The 25,493-nt window shown below is 49.7% G+C and overlaps 1 protein-coding gene across 22 annotated transcripts in view; it reads right to left on the bottom strand.

The window, feature by feature from the left end:
• Positions 1 to 3,310: 3,310 nt before the first annotated feature.
• The window catches only part of LOC122897647 (protein FAM156A/FAM156B-like), a 40,977-nt gene continuing 18,794 nt past the window's right edge, over positions 3,311 to 25,493 (bottom strand). For 7 of the 22 annotated variants that reach the window (XM_044235991.1, XM_044235990.1, XM_044235996.1 and 4 more), the window contains 2 exons: positions 7,123 to 7,208; positions 3,311 to 4,691 (listed from right to left, as the gene is read on the bottom strand). In XM_044235991.1, the coding sequence (XP_044091926.1) occupies positions 4,004 to 4,691; positions 7,123 to 7,139 (705 nt within the window). In that variant the 5' untranslated portion in view covers positions 7,140 to 7,208 and the 3' untranslated portion in view covers positions 3,311 to 4,003. Of the gene's footprint in view, positions 4,760 to 7,122; positions 7,209 to 10,134; positions 11,582 to 16,090; positions 16,681 to 19,575; positions 19,592 to 22,646; positions 23,146 to 25,493 lie in introns of those variants that run through there. The other 15 variants (XM_044236002.1, XM_044236001.1, XM_044235999.1 and 12 more) reach the window with 12 other exon arrangements.

The following is a 25,493-nucleotide window of genomic DNA, read 5'->3' as shown; positions in this document are numbered from 1 at the left end:
TCTGGGCACTTCTTGTAAACGACTCAAGCTTCAAGAGTGGGCTTGTGTGTCCGTGTTCTTTCACTTGGACAGACACTATGGAGGCTCATCCACGTTGCTGCAGACATCGGGTCATCCGTCCCCACAGACCCGTGGCATCTACTGCCAGGGTAGGCCACAGTATGATTATCCTTTTACCATTGACAGACTTTTAGACTGTCTCCCCTTGGTTGCCGGGAACGTCTGAGTACAAGCCCGTGCTTGGACATACGTTCCGTTTCCAGTTTCTCCACGTCCTCATTCTTTGTCTCGCATGACTGCGCCGGCCGGAAACTTCAGTCAGTGTTGGAAGGAAACGACGGGACCCAGCCTCCTCATCCTCGTCCGGATCTCAGAAGGAATGCATTCGTTCTGTCAGTCCTCAATACGGTATGTGACAGGAGACTCATTTTTCCTCTACATACCCTTTACCAGAGGGAGGACGCGCCTTTCTAGCCCTAGTCGGCTGAGCGTTTTTATCACGAATGGATCTTGAATTTTGTCAGATGTCTGTTCTTTGTCTATCGAGATGACCAACTACATGGCTTCTGTCTTCATTATACCATGATGGTGTTGACCTCAATCATATTTTGAATGCTAAAGCAATGTTGCTACCCTGGGATAAGTCTCACTTGGGTAGCTGCACGCTCCCTTGTAAATGCTGGTGGATCTGGTGCGCCATTTTGGTGAGGAATGACATGTGGATAGTCATGACAGATACCGGTCTATACATTTCTTGTGTTGTCCTGCGCGGCTTCAGTAGCAGGGTAGTATTGTCCTCATAGGCTGAGTTAGGAAGACTTCCGTCCTCCTGTCTGTTCTGGGAGAGTCTATGAAGGATGGCTATGATCTCTTCCTACAGTGGAACAGAATTCACCAAGGAGGCTATTGACAAAGAGCTGGTCCAGGACTTTTGTCTGTAGGAAGGCTTTTTTTTCCTTTTTCTTTCTTTAAAGATTTATTTATTTGACAGAGAGACAGAGAGATCGAGATTGAGATCTCAAGTAGGCAGAGAGGCAGGCAGAGACAGAGGGGGAAGCAGGCTCCCCGCCGAGCACAGAAGCCGATGCGGGGTCCAATCCCAGGACCCTGAGACCACGACCCGAACCGAAGGCAGAGGCTCGACCCACTGAGCCACCCAGGTGGCCTGGGAAGGCTTTTAATTCCCAAATTCCATTTCTTTACTTGCAGTAGGTCCATTCAGATTTTGTCTTTGAGCCTTCTGTTTCACCCCCATTCTCTCCCTGTATTTTCTTGCCTCCCCATGGCTCTGCCTCTGTCTCTGGTCTGGAACCTGGCACGCTGAACATTTCTAGACGTCGCTGGATCCTGGCTCCCAGTCAGGATCTTGGGGACCGTATGCCGTGTCAGATGGGACCCTCAGATGATGCTCGTACACGCAGGCAAGGGGACCATGGCTTTGAGGTGGAGATGGGGTGGCACCAGTGAGTCCCTCAGGTACACCCACCGACCCATTCTCCAGGTGCCCCCAGGTCTGTGGTTAGGAGCCCCTTCAGCAAGCCCCAGGTCCACAGGGCCCCAGCCCGATCCTCCCCACTCCTCTCGACTTACGGCAAGACAGCGGCACAGGGGATCCAGGACGGCTTGTGCCACATGTCTGGGTGTCACAGCTCTCCCTGATTAAAGGCTCAAGTTCCCGAGGGCCGGGACCATCTCGCTATGACTCTCGACTCCCCCGCCCAGCAGGTAGCCTAGCACAGAGTCGGGGAGGCAAGGGAGGTAAGGAAACCTTCACGAGTGGCTCTGCATCTGATGGTGGCTGGCACAGCTGCTGGGGTGAGGCCACCTCGTTCCTGTCTCTGCGAACTCTGCCAGGTGGGGGAAGACCGGCCCTGCCCCCGAGCATCCTGCAGAGGACTCAAAGATGCACCTTGTAAGACTTGGTGCTTGCAGCTGGGAAACGTCCAGCCAAGTCACTGGTTCTCTGCACTTCACCCGCAGCCTTTATGGAGGTTACAGGTGGTGAGCGGGTGGAGAGTGCCCACTCTGAATGCAGTTCACCTTGGTTTGTGTGCCACTCCCCCTCTCGGTGCCTGCATGACACTGAGCGAGTCACCTCACCTGTCTGTGCTCTGCTTCCCCGCCCACCCACCGAGACTGAGGTCTTGCTCCACGAAGGGTCTTTGGCAGCGGATTACATAAGCTGAGGCACGGAAATATGTAGCATATTGTCTGATAGCTAGGACACCATCAATAAAGGGAAATGCCATGTTACTCCTGCTCACCACACCACAAATGACCAGTCTGCACTCAGGCCTCAGAGATTCAGGAAAGAAAAGTCCTGCTTGAGGGCACCTGGGTGGCTCAGTCGGTTAAGCGTCTGCCTTTGCCTCAGGTCACGATCTCAGGGCCCCGTGGTAGGTTCCCTGTTCAGCAGGGAGTGGACTTCTCTCTCTCCTCAGCCCCTACTCCCTCCCCACTCATGTTCTTTCTCTCTCAAATAAATAAATCAATAATCATCCAAGAAAAAAAAAGAAAAAAGAAAAGTCTTGCTTTATTTACCTTCTCCCTGCAAGTGGGAGACAACCCTGGTGGGGTCAGGTGAGCTCCTAAGCTCGGGGACAAGATCCCAAGTTCAGAACAAAAGAAACGTACCTGTGCTCAAGTCACCTCCCTCTGCAGGAGACTCACAGCAACAACCCAGCTCCGGGCACTACCTAAACACAGAGCCTGAAAGAAAGCAATTTACCATCCATTCAGAGGAACTGCACGGGCACTTCTTGGGTACACAGCACCGGACCGTGTGTGTGTGGTGTGGTGTGGTGTGTGCTGGGGAAGGAAGGTAGATGGATTCCTTCATACCTCCTGAACTGCAAAGGCACATTGTCTAAATCCCAAAATGACTCTTCAGTAACTGAGCGATGCTCTGGTTGTCCTGCAGCAGGCCTGGAACTGGTATTCCCACGCACCAACCCAGCGCCACCAGGCAGCGGAGGAGGAGTGGCACCTGAAGATCCCAAGGCCAGGGGAACCGGCACCATCCTGCGGGACCTCCTACCGTGGGCAGCGGACGCTGCCTCCTGCTCTCTGTGGGCAGGAAGGCTCTCTTCCCCTTGCTCCTGGTTGATGTGAAGGCTGGTCCCACCGCAGGGCCGCAAGCGGTGACGTGATGCTGTCCCCGGGTGCCCTCCCCAGCCCCTGCTGGGAAGCCACACAGTTCAGAGTTCTCCTTCTGAGAAAGCGTGATCTGCTGCTCTAGGATTTAGATGTCGTGATCTCAGATCTAACAAAGCAGAAAGCAACAGGGATCGAGAAACCAGAACTCCAGAGCTATTTTCCTTTCATACATGTATTTATTTGGTGTGTGTGATGAGGGAACCCGTCAGAAATTCCGCCCAGGGGAATACTATCAATGTCACGAAGCAGGGAAATGTGGACCTACAGTTAGCTCAGCACATTCACAACGGCTTACACAGAGAACACAATGGTGAACCACCACATTCCAGTTCTACGTCCCTTTCCGCGCCTGGCTTAGCGTCAGATTCTTGGAAGTGGAGCCTAGCTGAGCACCCAGGCATCCCAGCAGACCTAGTGCTGCTTCTGGGAGGCAGTCAGTGACATGGCACAAAAGCACATGGCCGTCACCAGGGCATTCATGCTACAGAGAAAGCCTACATCTTACTGACAACGAGGCAGGGAGGAGAGACAGAGATCCGGGGTGGGAAAGGGACAACATGCATCATGGGAGCCGTGATACCGAAGTTAAGGACCCCTGGTATGCAGCATCCCCTAGAAAGCCCCACGGTGATCCAGAAATTCCAGGAAGGAAAGAGCAGGACCTTCCCAGGATCGGATCCATGCTCACACGGACAGAGTGTCCAGTCCTCACGCTGCTCTTGTTCCTTCTCTGACTTCTCTAAGTGCTTACTCTTTGGTCCCCAAAAGGATTCCACGCTCAGGATCTGGCCACGCCAGCCTCCACCTCTGAATCCGTTGCGATCTCTGTCATGCGAGGACGAGAGCCTCAGTTTTCTTTCAACCACTGCTTTAGGAGCCTCTGGAACATTCTTTTGCTTTCCTGCTGTATCTCCCGTTGGAGTTTCTCCTCTCTTTCCTGCTGTTGGAGCACCCCATCGGGCAGAAGGCCGGGCCGGCTGGTCCCCAGGCTGAGGGTCAAGCCACTGAGGCCCTGCACCAGTGTGTCCCAGGAGGAAGGATGCGGGGCCCCTTTCCTCTCTGCAGGCATCCCAGAGACACTGGGCCTGTGGCTCTGGCAGTATCGACATTCACATCTGAATCTGTTCTGATCTCTGTCCCCCAAGGAAGAGATCCTGGCCTTCCTCTCGACCCGGTAAGGTGCCACGTGATCGAGGTGTCGCCGTCTCATGTGCCCCAGAAGGGTTCTCTTCCTCTGAGGGGACGCTGACCTTTCCCACCGCCTCTCTTGGAGGGTTTTCTCATCCCTGTACCGCTGCTGGAGCAGCCCCTCTGGCAGAGGGGCAGGGTGTTTTGTGCCCACACCGGTTTTGAGGTCACCGAGGCCCATCATCAGCAGTTCTGAGAAGGAAGGAGGGGAGGCTACTGTGACTTCTCGGGAAGTCTCTTCAGAGATCATTGGGGAAGATTCAGGGGTCAACGTGGAGTTACATTTCTGGACTGGATCCATGGAGAGGTGTAGTCGGTGATCACACAGCGCCACCTGGTCCTTGGGTCTAGACAGGAAGGAAGGAAGGAAGAAGATGAAGGTAGCGAGGGATGTGCACGGCCAGAAGAACCCAGACTGCAGCACATGGTGATAAAAGAAGAGAGAAAACCCGTTATAATTCCCTTAAACTTTGTGTGCCTCTGTCTCCTATCTGTGAAATGGGGACAGTAATGAGCCCTGGTCGCTAGGACTGTTCTGCGCTTTCAGTGTGATAATGCGGTTCCGAGAGCTCAGAATACTGACGGCACAGGATCAGAGTCTCAGAAGTGGGATCCGCTATCTCGTCCACGTGACCTGTCATGGCAAATGATGTCCTGCAGTCAACCATGCTAATTCCCTGCTGACGTTTTATGACCGTTCTCAAGCATCATTTTAACAACAATCCATGGGTGACTGGCATGTGCTCTCCTTCTAGGTGTTCGTGTATCTTTGAAAAGCAGACTTTTACTAAAATCAAAGCATTTCCACCACAGGGAAGGACACATTCTTTTCCATTTTCACTGGCATTCATCTACCTAAAAAGGACACTCAAGCCTGTGGAAACCATTTCAAAATCCCCTGTAAGAATAAATAAGAATTTACCAAAGCCTAAGAACAGAAATCAATGAAATTTCTGACAAGGCACATTAGAGGGACTCACATCAAAAGTTGCCTCTTTGAAATAATAAAACTGATACACTTCTCACAGGACTGATGAAGGAAAAGAAGAAAAGCAGAGAGGAGAACAAAGCAAGATACATCCCACTTCCTGCTTTCTAGCCATATGGCAAAGCCAGAGAAATCAGAACAGTGTGGTCCTGGCATAAAAAGCGACACACAGACCAACGGAACAGAAGTGAGAGCCCAGAAATGACCCCAGGCGTATATGGTCAACCAGCATTTGACACAGGAGTCCAGAATACTCAATGGAGAAAAGACAGTCTCTTCAATAAAGGGTGCTGTGAGAATGGAATATTCACATGTCAAAGAAGAAAGCAGGATTCCTGACTTGGACACACAACAGTTTACCTGAAGTAGATTAAAGACTTCAACGGAAGACCGGAAACTACAAAACTCCTAGGAGGATACAGAACAAAAAAACTCCTTGACACGGGTCTTGGCCATGAATTCTTGGCTCTGACCCCCAAAGCACAGAAAATAAAATCAAAAAGAAAGCATCAGGGTTACATGTAACTAAAAAGCTGCACACCAAAGAAACCACCAACGAGGTGAAAAGAAAACTTATGGAACAGGAAAAGGTATTTGCAAACCATGTATCTGTCAAAGGGGCCAGATGCAAAATATACAAAGAACACATACAACTCCATGGCAAAAAGGCTAGTAATCCAATTTAAAAATGGGTAAAGAATGTGAACGGACATTTTTCTAAAGCAGACGTACGGATGGCCAATAGGGACATGAAGAGCTGTTCCAAACCACTAATCGTCAGGGAAATGCGATTCAAAACCACAATGAGCTATCACCTCACACCTGTTAGAATGGCTAGCATCAAAAAGACAAGAGATGAAAACGCTGGCTCGGATGTGGAAAATAAATCATGGGGCGCCTGGATGGTGCAGCTGGTTGAGCGTCTGACTCTTGGTTTTGGCTCAGGCTGTGATCTCGGGGTTGTGCAATCAAGCCCGGCATTGGGCTCCACGCTCAGCGGGGAGTCTGCTTAAGTCTCCCTCCCCCTCTGTCCCCCCACCCCAGTGCACTCTCCTCAAGTAAGTAAGTCTTAAAAATAAAAGAAATCTTTTGCATTGTTGGCAGGACTGTAAACTGGCGCAGTCGGTATGGAAAACGGTATGGAGACTCCTCTAAAAATTAAAAACAGAACTACCATATGATGCAGACAGTCCATTCCTGAGAATGTACCTGAAATAAATGAAACTACTATGTCAAAGACATATGGGCATCCCATGTTCACAGCAGCATTATTTACAATAAGCAAGACTTCGGACACAATCGAGACTTTGGTCTTGACGGATAAACGGATCAAGAAAACACACACACACACACACACACACACACAATTCAGCCATAAAAGAGGAGGAAATCCTGTCATTTGTGACAACAGAGATGGACCTTGAGGGCATTATGCTAAGTGAGTACGTGAGAGAAAGACAAATACGGTATGACCTCACTCATACAGAGGACTGGAAAAACCCTCCCACATTTATAGGAACAGGTATCAGATTTGTGGTTATCACAGGTGGCGATCTAGGGAGGGAGGAAAAATTGGAGGATGGCGGCCAAAAGGAACAAACTTCCAGTTGTAAGATAAATAAGTACTGGGGACATAATGTACAACATGATGACTCTAGTTAACACCACCATGTGGTATAGATGAAAGTTGTGAGACAGTAAATCCCAAGAGTTCTCTTCACAAGGAAAACCCTGTTTTCTTTTTCTTCTTCTTCTATGTATAGAAGATGGTGGATGTCAACTAGGCTTACTGAGGTAATCCTTTCATGGTATGTGTAAGTCACAATATTATGTTGTATCCCTTCTGCGTTGCTGTGTCGATTCTGTCTCAAGGAAACTGGAGAAAAAGAGAGAAAAGAGGGAGAGAAGAAATAGGTTACCAATAGCAGGAATGAAAGTGGACATTTCGCTAGAGACCCAGCAAATATGAAAGAAGTAAGAAGGCAGTATTACATTCAAATCTATGCATGTAAATGCGACAACTAGCAAACCGATAAACTATTAAACTTATCTAAGGCAAAATAACATGCATGATTCCGTATCATTCACAGAAATTGAATCGGTTGTTTAAAACCTCTGACGACAATCCCAGACGGTATCAGCAGTGAACTCTACCAAGTATCTGACAGGAAAAACAGACACACGCAGAAATTCTACACAATTTCCTCCAGAAAACTAAGCGAAGGAGGCATGTGCAAGGGATTTCTGTGGCTACAATTTCACTGATGCCAAGAAAAGAAAAACTACCAACCAATATTCTTTCTGAGCACAAGCACAAAATTCCTCAACGAAATGCCAGCAGTGGTATCCAGCAATCTGTTCAGAGAAAATACACCATGATCAAATGGGTTAGCTCGGGAAAGCAAGGATGGTTCAGTAAGTGAAAACCAACTAAGGCAATCCTCAGATCTGGCATATAACTGATTAATCCATGTCATCCACAGTTTAAGATGAAAGATTAGAAAGAAAAATGACAGACTCCATGCTATGCCTGTCAAAACCCCAGTGGCATTTCTCAGTAATAGAAAAACAATCCCAAACTGCATCTGGAACAACACAAGACCCAGGACGGCCAAGGCCACCTTGAGGAAGAACACAGCTGGAGGTACCAAAGTTCTTCATTTCCAAACACAGTCCCAGGCAACAGTAAGTAAATCAGTACGGTACTGGCGAAAAGACAGACACAGACCAATGGAACAGAACAGAACCCAGAAATAAACCCGAGGCACAGTCAGTCAACAGACCTTGTTGAGGACGCCGGTAACACGCAACAGGGAAAAGGACACTCTGTCAAATGGCGCTGGGAAAACTGGAGGCCCACATGCAAAAGGATGACAGTGGACCCTCTGTTACTCCACACATGAAAATCAACCCAAAGGGGACTTAAGATTAAATATAAGACCCCACACTGTAAACTCCTGAAAGAAAACACAGAGGAAAAAGCTGCAGGACATGGGTCTTGGTGATGATCTTGTGGAATCAACACCCACAGCACAGGCAAGAAAAGCAAAAACAGACAAGTGGGACTATATGCAACAACAAAGCTTCAGCACAGCGAAGGAAACCACCAACAAGGCGAAAAGGCAATCTGCAAAATGGGCACAACATTTCCAAACCGCGTTATCTGACAAGGAGCTGATTTTCCCCACGTATAACGAACTTTTCTAACTCAACAGCAAGAAAACAAGCAAACCAATGTAAAAACGGGCGAAATATCTGAATAGACATTTCCCCAAAGAAGACACACAAGTGGCCAAAAGGCATGTGGAACCTGGCTCCACATCCCCAGCCATCAGCGAAAGGCACGTGAACACCACAATGAGATGTCAGGCTGCACACGTGACGACAGGTCTCGTCAAACCAACTACCAAACACAGCAGATCACAAGTGTCACTAGGCAAGCAAGAACACAGGAACCCTTGTGCCCCGTCGGTGGGATGCAAACTGGCACAGCCACAACAGAAAGTGGTATGGAGGTTCCTCAAAAAGTTAAAAGTGAAACCCGTCACAGGTTCTTGTTCACAGCAGGGTGCCCCCCTCCAAAGCACCAAGAACTACAAAACCAAAAAACCTACCATGTGATGCAGCAATCCCACCCCTGGGTATACGTCCGAGATCGGCATCTCCAAGAGATGCCCGCACTCCCCTGTGCACTGTGGCTTTCTCCCCAGGAGCCAGGAGACTGGAAAGCACCCAGCTGTCAGTCAGCAGAGGAGCAGATACAGGAGGGGTGGCACACATACACGATGGGACGTGAGCAGCCGCCCCAGAGAGGAGGAGATCGGACCATTTGCAGGCCAGCTGCTAGGGATTACAGAAGCGGGACGGGTGATGGTGCCGCTTACTGAGTGCCTTCTGCGTGCCAGGTAATGTCAGCTACGTGGTTCCCATCTATTGTCTCCCGCGGGTCTCCCAACAAACCTCACGGAGGCAGAGTGACGCCCTTCTACCCGGAGCAATTTGAGGCTGAAGGAGAGAGAATGATGTGGCGGGGTCTGCCCCGGAGTCGGGTGAGAGTGTCAACCGAATGCTGGGGTGCAGGGAGGGGAGTTTGGAGATCAAGGCAGGCACCGGGACACAAAGCACTGCCGATGCCACGTGGCACTCCCAGAGCATCCCGTGCTCTGTTACCTGCCCTGCCCTCCCCTGCCCCTTACCCACCCCCCACGGCACCAGAAGCAGCCCCTAGCTATCTGAGGACCGGACGGGAGTGACCTGAATTCATGCGCACGATGGAACATGATGTATATTTGTGTTCCCCCAAATGGGAGACCCACAGTGGGAAAGCCAGCCTTCTGGTGAGGGGTCATCCGTGCGTGACGCCAACCAAGCATGAGAAGACAGTGGCATAGAAAGAGAGTCTCTGGGGCTGAGGAGACACGTCTGATGCCATCTGCATGTTCTTGGCCGTGGCTCATTCAGTGTGAAGCGTGACCTGCAACCTATCCCATGGCAGCCTCAGTGGTTGTAATGACAGGGAACGGGCCAGGCCCAATTCTGTGAACCACCTCTGCATGACCTCATCACGTACTCAGAAATGCACCCTTCTCTGTCTGGTGTTGTTATTACAAAGAATAACAAACCCATTTCACAGGTGAGGAGAGTAAGGCACAGAGGGCCAAGTAAATTTCTCCAGAGGACGTGACTGCAAGTGACAGAACTGGGTTGGAAGGAAGGGTGTCTAGGGTCAGAGCTTGTGTCCTTACCCATTATATGGTATGGGTTCCACAAAACAACAGAGAACCAGACCCCATGATGCTCACCATATCAGGAAGTCAGCTTCGTGCTGTGAGTAAGGAGGAGACCCCTCTGCAAACAGGCCTGAGCACAAAGGCAAGTCACAGTCACACTGACAAAATCAGAAGGAAGGGTGGGTGCGGGTGGGCACACTCCAGGGTCCAGTGATGCCATCAAGGACGTAGGTTCTTTCCAGCTCTGATGTGGCCATTTCTGGAACAGATGCTCCAAGACCAACATCCAGATACAACAAGGTCCAGTGCCAAAAAGAGACTTTCCAGTCCTGTATCTTTTGTATGAACAAGGGAGTTTCCAAGCAAACAGTCTCTTCCTTTTCCACTGGACAGTACTGGCTCACACCCTCATTCCTCTCATTCGGCCAGGGGGACTGGAGGGTGATGCCACACCTGTCCTGAATGAAACGATTGGGAAGGTAATGGCAGTGAGGAAGCCCTTCGCCTCTTACCCCCGTCTGGAGATTCAGGCAGCGTTTCTATCAGCAAGCCTTCTTCTCCTTTCCCTGAACTCCCCCCCTGCCCCCCGCGAACTTCCACAACACCCTGTGTTTCCCCTTTCCCGGCCCCAAACCCCACCCAGCCATCAGAGGCAAATTGTTTGGCTCGCTCACTAGCCCAGGCCCTGGCAGAGTCCAGGGACTTTGTCCTGTTCACCCATCAGAGCCTCAACCTCAGGGGGCATTCACGAATACCTACCAAATGGAATAAAGGAGAATGTGAGGCCCTTTCTGAACATCTCATTTGATGTATCAACCCCACAGAATCCGTGTATCTTCCATGGTCCCAAAGGAGAAAAGGCCTGTGTGGGGAGGGTAAGTGACATCTCAAGAGCTCACCTGCAGCCGAGAGACGGAACTGCAGCCCAGGGGCATCCTGACTCCAGATGTAAGCACCCCTGGTGGCACTGCCTCTCTGGGTGATCTTTAAGCTCCAACGCCTAACCTAGAAAGTAACCCCAGGGGAGTGAGACCAGTCAGGCTTCTCGAGGAGGCGACCTTCCGCCAACAGTGTGAACAGGGAGAGGAGTCCGAGAGGCAGGTATCTGGGTCAGGACTTTCCAGACAAGAGGGAACACTGAGGAAGAAGTGTCTGGAGCAGAGGCTGCCGGGCCACAGCACAGATACTGTCAGGGCTGGAGAGAGCCTCACATAAAGCGGGGACAGCAGAGGGTGACAGGCCCCAGATCCTGCTGGGTGAGGAAGCTTCAACTCAGTTGGCTGGACCACGAAGGACACCGAGAGATCACAGATGCTGAGTGACAGCCTGTATCAGGCTGGAAGGTAGGCAGAGGAGGAGAAGACCATTCAGAGAAGAGGCATGTTTGGCAAAGAGCTGGAAGGATAGTGAGGAAGAGCACCTCCCTGAGAGGCTGACAGCACTCCCCCAGACCAACACACCCTTCACCTGGGAGCCCGTGTCCCTGTCCCCAAGGGCATTTGTGCTCTAGCCATAGCATCACACCCTTAATTAGCAGCCTGAATTCACTCAACAGTCCACCTGTTGGACACATCACTGTGGGCACCTGCTGTGTGCACCGGTCCCTTGGAAGACACTCTCTGAGCTCACTGGTGTTCCGAGGATCACGATCCAAGTTCCACTGTGAGATCAGAACTGTGGCTGATGGGGCGACAGAGTGTCCCACACAATTAAAAGATCTTTATAGCCTCGTCGTTTTTCTTTTAAGCATCTGCAGTTAGAGGTGGTACAAAAGATGCAACCTTCCTCCTCCTCCCAAAGAGAATCTGAGTACAGAGATGTCCTGTTTCCTCCATTTGTAATCCAGAAACAGCTGGTAGGATAGCTACCCTTTATGGTGAAGTCATAGCTTATGGTCACCTTGGGTCAGGGTCTCTCATTCGCTGACAAAACGTGCTCTAAGCGCCAGCTGAATACCACGCGTGAGCTTCCTGGACACGGTTTGGGGATGCAGGGACGAGGTAGGCTGAATCTGCCAGCAGATGACCACCACTCGTTCTGTGGGAACACTGATGGTGGAATTTAAGTCGCAGTACCTTAGGAACACAGAGGAGGGCGTCTTCCCCCTCTTTAAGTGTACGTGTGTGTCTGGTCAGGACCCACTTCTCACGGGTGAAGGCTGATGAGGCAAGCACTCGGATCACCCACATTTTCCAGACCTGCCAGCTGAAAAACCCAGAGATCCCCACAGGCAGAGCCAGATTTCTGGCCTCAGTCTACCAAGCTCAAACCACCACTGCCCTTTGGCCAGCTCCGCGGTGGTGACACAGCCACCAAAAGCAGTTCCTCTGGCTCCGCTTGCCTCTCCATTCATAGTCTCTGGGGAACAGAGTGGGACTGGTGGAGACCGAGTTTGGGGAGTGGGGTGGATCACAGAAGTCCCTCTAACGTGGCAAAAGGCCTCTCCACAGGGGAAGGCTGGTAGCTGAAGCCCTGCTCAGCCGTGGGCTCTGAGGCAAGCCTCCCACGCCAAGGGACTCCAGGGCTGTTGCTTCGGGGCCGCTCCTCAGAGGGCAGACAGTGTCTTAGAACCTTTCGGGGTTGCTCTACCCTGCCGGGGACCCGCGTTTCAAGGTGGACACGGTGTTGGGACCACGATGACTACGCAATCGTGGAACAGTATCTGCATTTCAGCAACTGAAACACAATCCAGGTGTGTCGTCACGTGAGCGCCAAGACTGGCTTTCGAGTCAGGCAAAACGGAGGTGGGATTTCCAGATCCACCCTCTCCTGCATCAGCTACTGACTCCTTTCGGCTTGCTTCCCCAAAGCAAGCACACTGGGCTTTCAGACTTACCCTAGTCCCTGGGTAATCACACTGTATCTATCACGCACACGTTGGCTCCTCAAGACCTAGGCTGCGGGAAGAGGCAATCACACCATCCCTGTGTTAGAGACACGTCAGCAATGGAGGAAAGTAGGCCAGGCCCCTGGGAGTCTAGTCCCACCCTCTGGCCGGGGCTGAGAGTTGGGGCAGTACTGGTTGCACTGGTGGTTCCACCTTTTGTCTTGTCCAAGGCACACACTTCTTTTCACGCTCAGGTGTGCTGTGCTTACAGGGGTTGTAGTGAATGCGGCTAATCCTTGTAGCTGAGTTGAGCCTATGGCAGGGAGAAACCAGTGGGGGGTTCACACTCTCCACTGGATGCTCGAGGGACCGACATAGTTTCCTCTAGGGCTTGCGGGTACCTGGTGGGGGCCCCTAGGGACTCATACAAAGGCACTGTCAGACTCCCTTGGAGAGTTCCCATAGGAGCAGGCAGCTAATCCTTGCTTCCTCCACCGCCACAGGAACAAATTAATCAAACCCCTTGTAAAGGAAAGACCAGTTCGTATACTTTCTCTTGTTCCAACAGAAAACTCAGACCGCAACTTCCACTGAAAAACTAGCACATCAAAACAAAGTCCACGGGAGGTGGCTGCAGGCCTGCTTAACGTCCTGGGTCACAGGTGCCCTAATGACATACTCTTTCCATGTTTCTGCTTATCTCTCCTCACCGGAAGGAAGGACCCCTTCACACTGGAAAATGTGGGCCACATTCCAAAGTCTGAGTCACGTGGATCCAAGGCTCCATGTAAAATGAGGTGAGATCTTTGCCGAGTGTAATCCTACTCTAAGCAAGGAGGCCTTTTCCAGAAAGGCCAAATTGCCGTCAGACTGCATTTCCAAATAGCTCACTGTGGTCCAGAGTAAAACCTCTGTCCATTTGGGGGAATTTATAATGGAATCTCCATCACTTCTTTTCAGCACAAAGTTCTGTGAACAGTGCCTTTTCATCCAGGTACTCCTCGCGTTAAGTGGAGATTGCCCTCTACTGAACCTGCCAGCTGAACATAGGTAGGAATCAGGCAAGTGAAGTGAATCCTCGATCCACAGGGGATGGCATGCGTGGGGCTGGGGAAATGAGAGGTAGAGAGAAGAGAGAGCGTCTGGGTTCACTGGCCACCTGCTAAACAGAAAGAAGCGGAAGGGGGCTGGAAATGTGGCATGGGGTGGAGCAGGAGGCGGTGTGCTGAAGACGAGGCATTTGAGGGTAGGCAAGGCCTGCTGTGCCAAGTCCAAGAGGCAGATGTGATCTTAAAAACAGCAGGATGTGGGGCGCCCGGGTGGCTCAGTGGGTTAAGCCGCTGCCTTCAGCTCAGGTCATGATCCCAGGGTCCTGGGATCGAGCCCTGCATCAGGCTCTCTGCTCAGCCGGGAGCCTGCTTCCTTCTCTCTCTCTCTCTGCCTGCCTCTCTGCCTGCTTGTGATCTCTCTCTGTCAAATAAATAAATAAAATCTTTAAAAAAAAAAAAACAGCAGGATGCCCCCGCAGAGTTTTGAGCAGGGTAGACAAGACCAGATTAGGATTTAAGAAGGGTCCCTCAGGCAGTGGGATGAAAACACTTGTGGCCAAGGGTCAAGATTGGTGGTGATTATCAAGCACAGAAGAGGGTCATCTGGACTAGGGATCGAACCGTAGTGATGGAAGAAGTGTCAAGATCTTATTTAGAAGGATGGAGAAAGTTGAATTGACAGGCCTTAGTAACGGAGGGGTGGTGAGAGAGGCAGCAAGGAAGGAGGGCTTTTTAAAAAAGAAAAAAAAAAGATTTTATTTGAGAGAGACAGCGTGAGAGAGAGAACGTGAGCAGGGGGGAAGGGTAGAGGGAGAAGTAGACACCCCGCTGAGCAAGGAGCCCGATGCGGGGCAGGACTCCCAGGACCTGGAGATCATGACCTGAGCCGAAGGCAGTGCTTAGCTGACTGAGCCACCCAGCTGCCCAAGGAAGGATGGGTTTAAGGATCGCCGGCCCAAGCAGCTGGGTAGAAGGTTGCTTTTCACTGAGTTTGGCAACACAGGAGGAGATGCAGATGTATGGGGAGTGGGGGTGGACGCAGTCAGTTCTGGACACGTTGTGTATTCTCTGCCTCTGCACTCAACCACTTAGTACCTCAAATACTTGGGGGAGCTGACCCACCTTCTCTGTGCCTGAGTTGTTTCATCTGGAAGGGAAGGATACTAAAAACTAGGAAAAAGAGCTAATTTGTTTCATTCAGTCTAAGAAAATGCTCTTCCTTTGCACAGCACAGAGCTGTCTGACAGTCAGGTCAGGTACTCCTTGGGTCAAACGGGATTCTCTCTACCTATCCATATATTGGTTGGTTTTACTTAACTGCCTTGTGTATTTTCAACACGCAGCATGGATTGTCAGTGCTAAAAGAAAAAAAAATAATTCAAAGCGATGTCCTGAATACACGAGCCATAGGTTAGCCCATCAGCCCGTCTCAGAAACACAGGCCCCTTTCAGGCCCTTCGGTCTTCCTCTGGTAGGCTCTCCCTTAGGGATCGTGGTGAGCCTTTGGGACCTACTTCCTCCAACACTTCTCTTCCCCGTCAGGTCATCCCCAGTGTCCCAGAGATTGGCTAGCATTTTTTGAGTGCAATCTGTCTGTAGGCCTGTCAGTTGTCTCAGGAGGTGTGTAGTTTCAGAGAGGACAGAACCAAACGTGTGGATCTGGAAACCAACACTATGTTCCTGCATGGCCGACAGGTGATGAAGCCATCCATACCAAGATTTGAAATCAGGGCCCCGCCACTTACTCCCTGTGTGACTTTGGGCAGATAACTGAACCTCTCTGTGGTCAGTTTCCTCACTTGTAAGATGAGGACAATGATCTTATTCTGGGATAATGACTCATTCTGCTTCCTTCACTTAGATCAGGAAAACAGTACTTTTCAAAAACCATGAAGTGCTCGTCAGGTATCGATTACTTCCAGAGTTAAAAAGAGAATCTCTGCTTATCTGGATATCTGCTTGGACAGGCACAAAAGAGGGCAAGCGCATTTTTACCCCAAAGACAACGCTGAACTTCACCTGAGCCATGACAAAAGCCACAGGAAAGAAATCTCCACAGGCTTTCGCCGTGCAGAAATGGCTGACCCGGAAGGACCACTCTTGCCCCTTCTATCTTTGAGAAGGCTTGCTGTTCACTCTTTGTCATACCCACCATCAGTCTCTTGGGCGACTCTGGGGTTTAGATGTGAGAAGGCCACCTTCCTCTTCTGGCTGAAGGGCCAGACAGTCTCCCCCAGCTTCCTGCTGTCTCAGGAACAGCCACTGAGACTCAGAAAGGTCAATCCTCCCGAAACTAGCTAGATACAGAGAGAAACATTTCCTGGTCCACAGACGGAGACTAGTCCTGAATGCAGAAACACCCCTACCTTAAATCTCTCCACTGTAACGTGTCTACTTATCCCTATGAAGACAAAACCACCCCGCCGACACACACTGATCTTCAGATGGGGTGCTCTCCAGATTGCAAGAGCTTGAATAGACAAGCTCTCTCCTAGTTTTGCTTTTGTCTTTGCCCGCGTGCATGCCCAACCTACGCAAAACCCCTAGTAAGAAAACAAAAGTTTGTAACACAGGTCTCACGCGTGGCCCCTGCAAGGGACCTAAACAGGCTGTCATAGAGAAGCCCCCTCCCTGGTCAGCCCATCCAGCTGAGAACCACGTGCATCGTCTGCGACGTGACCTGCAGCCCCTGGAAACGCTGGGGATCTCAGGAAGTACTCGTCCTGTGCAGTCACTCCGATGCGCCGCCATGGGGGCGGGCTCAACCCTCCCACTTCCCGGGCGCTCTCATCAGGGTTTCCATGCACCCAAGCCGTGGTCCACGGAGATGTGCCCACTGTGCCCCCAGACACTCCCGGCTCCCTCCCCGCCCCGCCCGAGAAAGGATAAAAAGCACCGGGCCTCGGGCCCCTGGGCCCATTCCTATGACGTCACACAGCCTCTCCTCTCCTGGGGTGTGCGCGCGCAGACGCGCGCGGCTGGTCAGCCTAGGAAGCCGGGAGGACTTTTCCTCTCGGTGGTCTTAGTCTTAACCCTTCCACTTTGGAAGGTGCGCTTCACGGCCTGGGCTGAGGAACCGAGGGGGTGTACTAGCCACGGGGTGGTGGGAACCTGATCCTGGGAAGGAACGAACAAAAGCGAGGGCCTAAGAGCCTGAGAGCGAGAGAGGGAGAATCTCCCAAACAGGTCGTGCGCACATTAGTGTCTCAGGACTAGCGTTTTCCCTGAGCCATGCGCGACCGGTGCTGTCTGAAAGAATAGCTGTTTTTCTCTTTTCTCTAATTAGGTTGCCATTTTTAGCGGAGATGAGACTGAGACTTCTAATGGGCACTGCTAGAGCCCGGGACATCACTGGGCTCCAGTCTGTGTTCCACGGGTCAGAGTCTGTTTCCTTGGTAGTGCCTCCTGTATTTCCTGAGAAAGTCTGTCTAGGTGGAGGGGCGTGGGGGCGACACACACACACACAGGCAGAGGGGTCATGATGTGACACAGGAAAAGACGTGCTTTTAATAGGCTCTGTGATTCCTACACTGGTGTCAATTACTTAGACCGCAGTAATCAGATTATAAGCTGCAGCCTATGAGATCTGGAGAAAGAAGGCATCTTTGATTGTCCCGTCAGCTGGAATACAGCCAATCCTGACAGACATCTAATGTGATCAGAAATTTAGTTTTATAATTAATCACAGGATTCCATTTACATTTCCAATACAATTTCCTTATATTTACTACTGGGTGTACTGGGTGGTGTGTGTGTGTGTGTTTTACGGTTGTTTTGCTTGTTTGTTAAAAAACGTAAAATTGAATGCCTTTCTTGCCTGAGCCTCTCAAGGTACCAGCAAGAGAAAGGATTAAAAAAAAAAAAAAAAAGATCCTGTATTTTAAGGAAATTTCCCACAACTCCCTATCAAAAGGGCAGCAGGGTCCCTACCTGGAACCTCTTGGGATTCAGTAAAATGTCTTGTGAAGAGTATCTTTAGGGAAGCACTGGTTCTGGTGTTTTTAGTTGGATACTGACTACCATTTCAAACTGTACTTGAGATTTGCATGAAATAGGTAAGTTACAGCTCTGGATTGGGAGAACCCAACCCTAGGGAAGGGTCTGAGGGAAGCACACCACAGGGAGTCAATGGTCGAGAAGCCAGGTTATTGGGAGCTGGAATGGATGAGTACCGGCGGTTCATTCAGATTGAGCTCCGTCTTTCTGGACAGCTGTCAGAATGAAACATTGGGCAGAGGTCACAAACACCTCATGTCTGAACTCGGTACGTGACAAAGTCTCTGTCAGAATATAAACAGCCACGTGGTCAGAAGTTTCAATGCCTGCAACACAGCACCACAGACATAGGAGACCTCACCCTGGGACCGGAATATCCCCCCACCCCCGCCCCCAGCTCGGAAGCATCACAACCTGGACACAGACTCCCAAATACCTCATGGACCTCACACTACAGCTAGCAAAACCCAAACGATCCCAATAACACATCGAGGGAAACCAACCACACAGACTCACTGGCCTAGACAAGAAAGCCAGGTTGTTGGGAGCTGGAGAGAATGAGCTCCAGACCCAGGAAAGGGCAGCGAGGAGACTGCAATGCAGTGGACACACAAGATTAAACAAGGCACAGAACTCAAATTCCTGGAAACTCAAGAAACGAGGAGAGAGACAAGAAACAGCTCAAAGACAAATCAATTCTAAAATACAGACCCACATACATTTTAGGAACCTAACAACCTGCGACATAGAAAGTTAAATAGCTCACAGACCACACACCCTGCATGTCACACAACCACAGAGCTCACAACCCTGCATGCAGACGCACAAACAGCACAGAGCACCTGTACTGTGAACACAGAGCTTACTCGGACACCCCCTGTCCTGTAACAAATAACCTTTTTGATCTCACAACCTAGAGTACTGGACCCCCAGGCGCTCAAATATGCCAACCTCGACACACACTGTCAGGAGAGCTCAAACCCTAATTCCTAAAGTACTTCATGGCAACAGCCCCAAACACCTTCCATGCTGCACCCTGCACCCAAAACAGGTCAAATACCTCACACGCTGGGAGGAAGCCCTAAATAGCCCAGAGAACTCTCACTTGGGACACACAGCACTCCACATCTCAGTGATCTCACATGCCGGCACACCCTCACACAGCTCAAGACATCTCAAATCCTGGACAGATCCCAAACCAGCTCAGAGAAATGACATCCTGCTCCTCAATACAAAAATTCACCCCATACAAGACAGATGTCAACGAGAGCCACAGTGAGGTCTCACCCAGCCCCACGAGTGAGACACGGAGACCAAAAGGCAGAACTACAGAGAGCCTTTCAGGAGCACAGCTGTCTCCAGGGTATTAGCCCCTATCCTAGTGGGCCCGTCCAGGCACCCCAGGAACCTCCTTTTCCAGAGGATGGGTGACTCACAGGTTTTGCCATTGTTGGCTGTTTCTGGACAAAGACAAGGCTGCACTAGGCCCAGGCCACGCCCAGGAGGGCAGCAGCCCCCTCCCCCCCCAGGCTTGACACACAGTGGAGCCCTCCGCCCATCAAAATAGGGATATCGTCTAGGTTGGCAGTGTTCATACCATCCTCAGGAGACTCACACTGTCCTTAAGGTCCCAGAGCCCACCTGCTGAGGAGCGAAAGCTGTGGAAGGTGGAGCAGGACAGTCCCATGCTGCTCGGGGTAGGTCCGGTCTCTGCCACCTTGCCTGCAGGAAGGTCTGGCCGGCAGCTCATTCACCCTGAACACAGTGCTCCCCTCAGCCTTCTCAGCTCCTAACCCTTGCAGGCATTGCAGCCACCTGGTTTTCCCCGTGTCCACCGGAGCCCCGAACAGAAAGGACACCTTCAGTCAGCAGATCCTTTGCAAGCCAGTGAACACGAGTGGGGGAAGGAGATGGTGAAGGGGTTCACATTGCCCTGCCAGGTACACGTGCCACAGACCACGCACCTGACCACTGAGGGGTGCCCCTGCTCCACCAACCCCTCCACCTTATCATCTCCCCAAAGAGGAAAGCTGTCCCCTCCTCTCAATCCCTAATTCTGCTTTAAAGGGAAAGGTGGCATGAGGGTCTCCAGTTCCTGCCAGGCTTTGTGCAAACTGTGAGGCGCATGCATTTCCCCCTCTTCTCGCCCCACGAGGCCAACAATGGAGCAGGGCTATTTGCTCACGGGCATGTATCTACTGTGAGGCTGTGGAATTTGGGGACAGAGCCAAATGTGGGCCCAACTGGTGCACCCTGTCCTCCTCAGGGGACACACACACTGGCCCAGCTCTGAGGCCACTTCCCCCGGGAACCGGGGAACATAGGAACCCAGTCTTACATCTGCAGCCTTTCAGACTCAGGTGTGAATCCAGTCAGGACTGGTGAGAAGTTCACTGACTTGAGAACCCGCCTATGTCTTACTTACCTACTCTCACCCAGACATCTCCTGCTTAAAATCCCATCATTTAAGTGTTCACTTCTTTGGGCTGAGTGGGTCACTGTCGGATTCCCTGGAGAAACCTGGTCTGGAGAATGTCATGAATATGTCTCTGAAAGATCTCTGCCCATCCAGGACCCGCATGTAGTCTGCTGGGCACATAACGGGACACCGGAGAAAGATTTCATGACTGCTTATTGGGCGCTGGTATCCATATTGTGGGATCCAGTATCCACTGTTTAAAAACCGAACTGGAAGACAGACTAGAGGACAGAATAAAAGCCAGTGATCCCACCGACCTGGCCAGCATCTTCAGCCTTTTTTGGTGAATGAGCAGCCTGAGGTTCCACAGCAGGTTTCCAAACACTCCACTTCCACCTCCACTCTTCGAAGCCCCACCTATGCACCGTTAACCTCTCTAGGACACCCCAACCTGCAGCCATTGGGAGTTCTCTCCCCTGGAAGATCCTGGTAGACAATCCCACCTAGACCAATCAGATCCACTGGTGTCCTTCATCTCTGCCCTGCTCACCCATCAGGGAAGCGTTCACGTGCCCCACTGTCACCTTCTCTGGTCCCCACTTGATTAGAATCTGTAGAGCTGACAGGTTGGGGTCAGAAGGGGGGTGATGGCAACCTTGGGGGAGGCACAGGTCCTTGCATGGTAGTGAGCTCCCCTGCACCCTGCACACAATGGTTTGGGAACACAAGGCTCCCTCACTCCCACTTGTCCCTCCCAAAGCGGACTGCTTCTTCTGGCTCTCTCAGTGGTACATCCCAGTACAGGCAGGTACTACCCACTACTCCTCTACCAACCTCTCACCCTCTCCTGTCCCCACACACTCTGGTAATTTGCCCAGAGAGGGTCACATCACCCCCAGCTCCCCTCCTACCTGGGAATACACCTAAATGGGTAGTGGATTGTTCTCTCTCGGTCTCGCTATTTATTTATTTATTCATTCATTCATTCATTCATTCATTCATTTATAAATCTGACAGACACAGAGAGAGCACAAGTAGGCAGAGTGGCAGGCAGAAGGAGAGGCAGAAGGAGGCTCTCTGCTGAGCAGGGAGCCTGATGCAGGGCTTGATTCCAGGACCCTGGGATCATGACCTGAGCCGAAGACAGGCTCTTAACCGACTGAGCCATCCATGTGCCCCAATCGGTCTCACTACTCTTAAAATCCTCACGGCGGTGGCGGGGTGGGGCGGGGGAGGGGGGCGGGTGAGGGTGGCGGCTGGGTGGCTCAGTGGGGTAAAGCCTCTGCCTTCGGCTCAGGTCCTGATCTCAGGGTCCTGGGATCAAGCCTCACATCAGGCCCTCTGCTTGGCAGGGAGCCTGCTTCCCCCCCCCCCTCTGCCTGCCTCTCTGCTTACTTGTGATCTCAGTCTGTCAAATAAATAAATAAATAAATAAATAATCTTAAAAAAAAAAAATCCCCACAGGCATCATTCGAGCTGCAGACTCCACGATCTTGTAGGCAGCCTGGGAGAAAGCGCTCAGCCTCCTGTCAACAGCCCCTGCTCCATGAATGGGGTGCTGAGGTGGCCAGCAAAGGGGCATCTGTTACCTCAGCTACCCCGAGGGAAGCATGAATTGGTAAAAGAACTTCGCAGGGCTCTGTGGCAGCATCTATCAAAATCTGATTCCACCCTGTCCCCACCCTCAGTACAATTTCAGTTCATGAAACGAAGCGCACGTGTGCGTCTTCTGGGATGTCTCCCCAGCATTTAGAACAGTATCAGGTCCACAAGTAAGTACTTCAGAGATGTTTCTGTACTGAAGGAACCTCTGATCCAGCAATCTCCATTGCTACCAACTGGTCTTAAATACTCACACAGGCACAGAGCTGTGTGTATAATGACAAGAAGAAATTTCTGGGGGAAAGAAACTCTAAATGGCCCTTAGTAGTCAACACCCTTTGGAAGGGGAAATGAGAGAGGACGTGTTCGTATCATACCGTGGAGCACCCACTGGCCTTGAAACGGAATGAGAGGAGCAAATCTGTCCTGGCCAGAGAGCTTTATTTTGCTTTTATTTTACTTTTATATATATTTTTAAATGGGGAGTAGCATGTAAGAAGTACTCCCACGTCAACCAGGGTCTGTACGTGTATATGTGTGCGCACGTGCAGTCTGTAAATACGGGTAACAGGGACAAGAAGGACACAACACCTCATCCGGCTACAAGATTTGAACAGCTTACTATGTCTTTTGGGTATAGCCAACCGCATTTCTAAAAATGGCCAAAAACCTATTCAAAGGTACGTACTGCTTTCATTTTTTTTTTCATTTTATTGAACTGCAAGTCGTGTACCGTCAAATTCACCCTTTTTAGTTGTACAGGCACAAGGTTGTGCAAACTGTCACCAGTATCTAATTCCAAAACAAACCCTATACCATTAGCAGTCCCTCCCCAATCCCCTCTCCCAGGAACTCTGGATATTCACTACTCGGCTTCAGGTCTTCACAGATTTGTCCACTCTGGGTATTTCCACTAAATAGGATCACACATCAAACAGCCTTTGAGCATGGCTTCTTTCACTCAGCTTAATGTGTTCAGGATTCATCCATGTTGTGGCAAGTATCACGGCTCCATTCTTTTTTGCCTGAACGTTATTCTACGATATGGTATCACCACACGTGTGATAGACTCATGACATGGCTGGCATTTGGGTTGTTTGCACTCTTCGACGGTTGTGATTAAGGTTGCCAGAACATTCCTATACAAGTTTTTGCGAGAGCTTATGTCCTCACTTGTCTTCAATACACACCTAGGAGTGGGATAACTGGGTCAGACAGCAATTCTGCTTAACTTTTTGAGGAGCTGCCAAACTATTTTCCACAGCAGATGTTCCATTTTGCATTCCCACCAGCAATGTATGAGGATTTCAGTTTCTGCACATCCTCCCCAACACTTCTTATTTTCATTTTTGAAACTCTATCCATACTAGTGGGTGGTAAGTTGTAATTCATTGTGCTTTCAGGTTTTGTTTCCCTAACGACTAATATTTTTGAACATCTTTCCATGCCCTTCTTGGATATTTGTATATCTTTTTTACAGAAATGTCTATTCAAATGCTTAGCCCATTTTTAATTGGGTTGTCCTTTTACTGTTAATTTGTAAGAATTCTTTCTACATTCGGAACACTGGACCCTTATCGATACACAAATATTTCCTCCCATTCTTTGTATTTGCTTTTCCACATTCTTGTGGTGTCCTTTAAAGCAAAAATTTTTTCCCTAATTTTGATGAAGTTCATTTATATCCATTTGGCATTTACTATCTGTGCTCTGGTGTCATAGCTAAGAATCTGTCACCCAACCCAAAGTCACAAAGATATACTCCTATGCTCTCTTACGGAAGCCTGATCGTTTTAGCTCTTACATTTTTTGATCCCTTTTGACTTAATTTTTGCCTGTGGTGTGACCTCTGGATTCAAATTCATTTCCTTAAATGTGAGCACCTAGTTGTCCCAGCACCATTTGCGAACAAGGCTGTTCTTTTCCCACCTAACTGTCTTGGCACTGCTGCCAACAAGTAACTCACCATAGTAGTATGGGTTATTTCCGGACCCTCAATTCTATTCCGTTGATCTCTATGTCCATCCTTACATCAGTACGACATCATGTTGATTACTGGAGCTTTGAAATAATGTTTGAAATCGGAATGCGTGAGTCCTCCAACTTTGGTTGTCTCCTGTGAGATGGTTTAAGCTATTCTGGGACCCCGCAACTTCCACATGAATTTCAGGATCAGCCTCTCAATTTCTAAAACACCGCAGTTAGACTATCAATAGGGATTACACTGAATGCTTCTTGGATCAACCTGTGGAATGTCGCGAACTCAACAACATCAAGTGCCCAATCCATGAACACAGGAGGTCTTTCCATTTATTTCAGTATGCTTTCCTCTCTTTCAGCTGTGTTTTGTGATTTTCAGTGTGTACCTCTCACACCTGTTTGGTTAAATTAGCTCCTAAATATGTCATTCTTTTGCCTCGATTGTAAATGAAATTGTTTTCTTACTTATTTGGATTATTCACTGCTCATGTATAGAAATAGAATTGATTTTTGTCTATCAATCTAGTTTATGGTAGGGTTAAACCAACTATTGCAACAACAGAACTGAAGTCCAACTTGACTAGCAGAAAGACTGACTCAGACACCAACACTGACACCCTCTGATGGGAAAAGCAAAGAAGAGAGACACGTTACATACACGGGAACAAACAGGATGGCGGCTACTTACTCATCAGAATCGCTGTGACCCAGAATTTTCAGATTCATGCAAATGCTTTTGAGAAATGAAGGTGAAACAGAAATTTCAAAGCAAACAAAAAAGCTGAGGAGATGCACAGCCAACAGATGTGCCCTATAAAACATGTGAAAGGAAGTTCTCCGGGAAGAAGGTAAATGATAACCAAAGAAAATCAGGATCTATACAGACAACTGAACAGGGCTGGGCATGGTAAAGTCATGGGTGAATACGAATTTTTTTTCTAGTAATTCATCTCTTTAGAAGAGAACTATCGAAAGTAACAATAGGAACAATGTATTGCGGGGTTTAAGACACTGAAGGCAACCACAGTACCAAGGATGGGAGAAAGAAGGAGAGGTATACAGTCGTATGATTCTTACAGTGTACATGAAGTGGCAGAATATCATTTGAAGGTATGGTGCGAGAAGCACCAATATACACTGTAAACCCTAGAGCAACCATCTGAAAAGACTGTTTAAAGGTGTTTAACTAGTAAGCCAACAGTGGAGATAAAATGGAATAACAGCAAATGCTCAACTGATCCAAAATTATGGCGGGAATAGGAAAATCTAAATAAAAAACACATATGATAGAAATATACAGCCAGCCAGATGGCAGATGTACACGTAAACTGTTAACACACTCAATGTACACTGCCTGCATGTCAATTAAAAGTCCTAATTTGTTCCTTCAGATAAAAATAGCAAGACACAACTACATACTATCAAAAGAATCGCACTTAAGCATAAATACATACATAAGTTAAAAGTAAGTGAATGGAAAATGTTACTGCTATGGTCTGAAGGTGTCTCCTCCAATACTCTTACGTTAAAGCCGGACCCCCAAAGATGATAGTGTTAG

Source organism: Neovison vison, chromosome X, assembly GCF_020171115.1.
Source record: "Neovison vison isolate M4711 chromosome X, ASM_NN_V1, whole genome shotgun sequence".
NCBI lineage: Eukaryota > Metazoa > Chordata > Mammalia > Carnivora > Mustelidae > Neogale > Neogale vison.
Note: the sequence above shows the minus strand (reverse complement) of the source record. Positions and strands in the feature narration are given on the sequence as shown.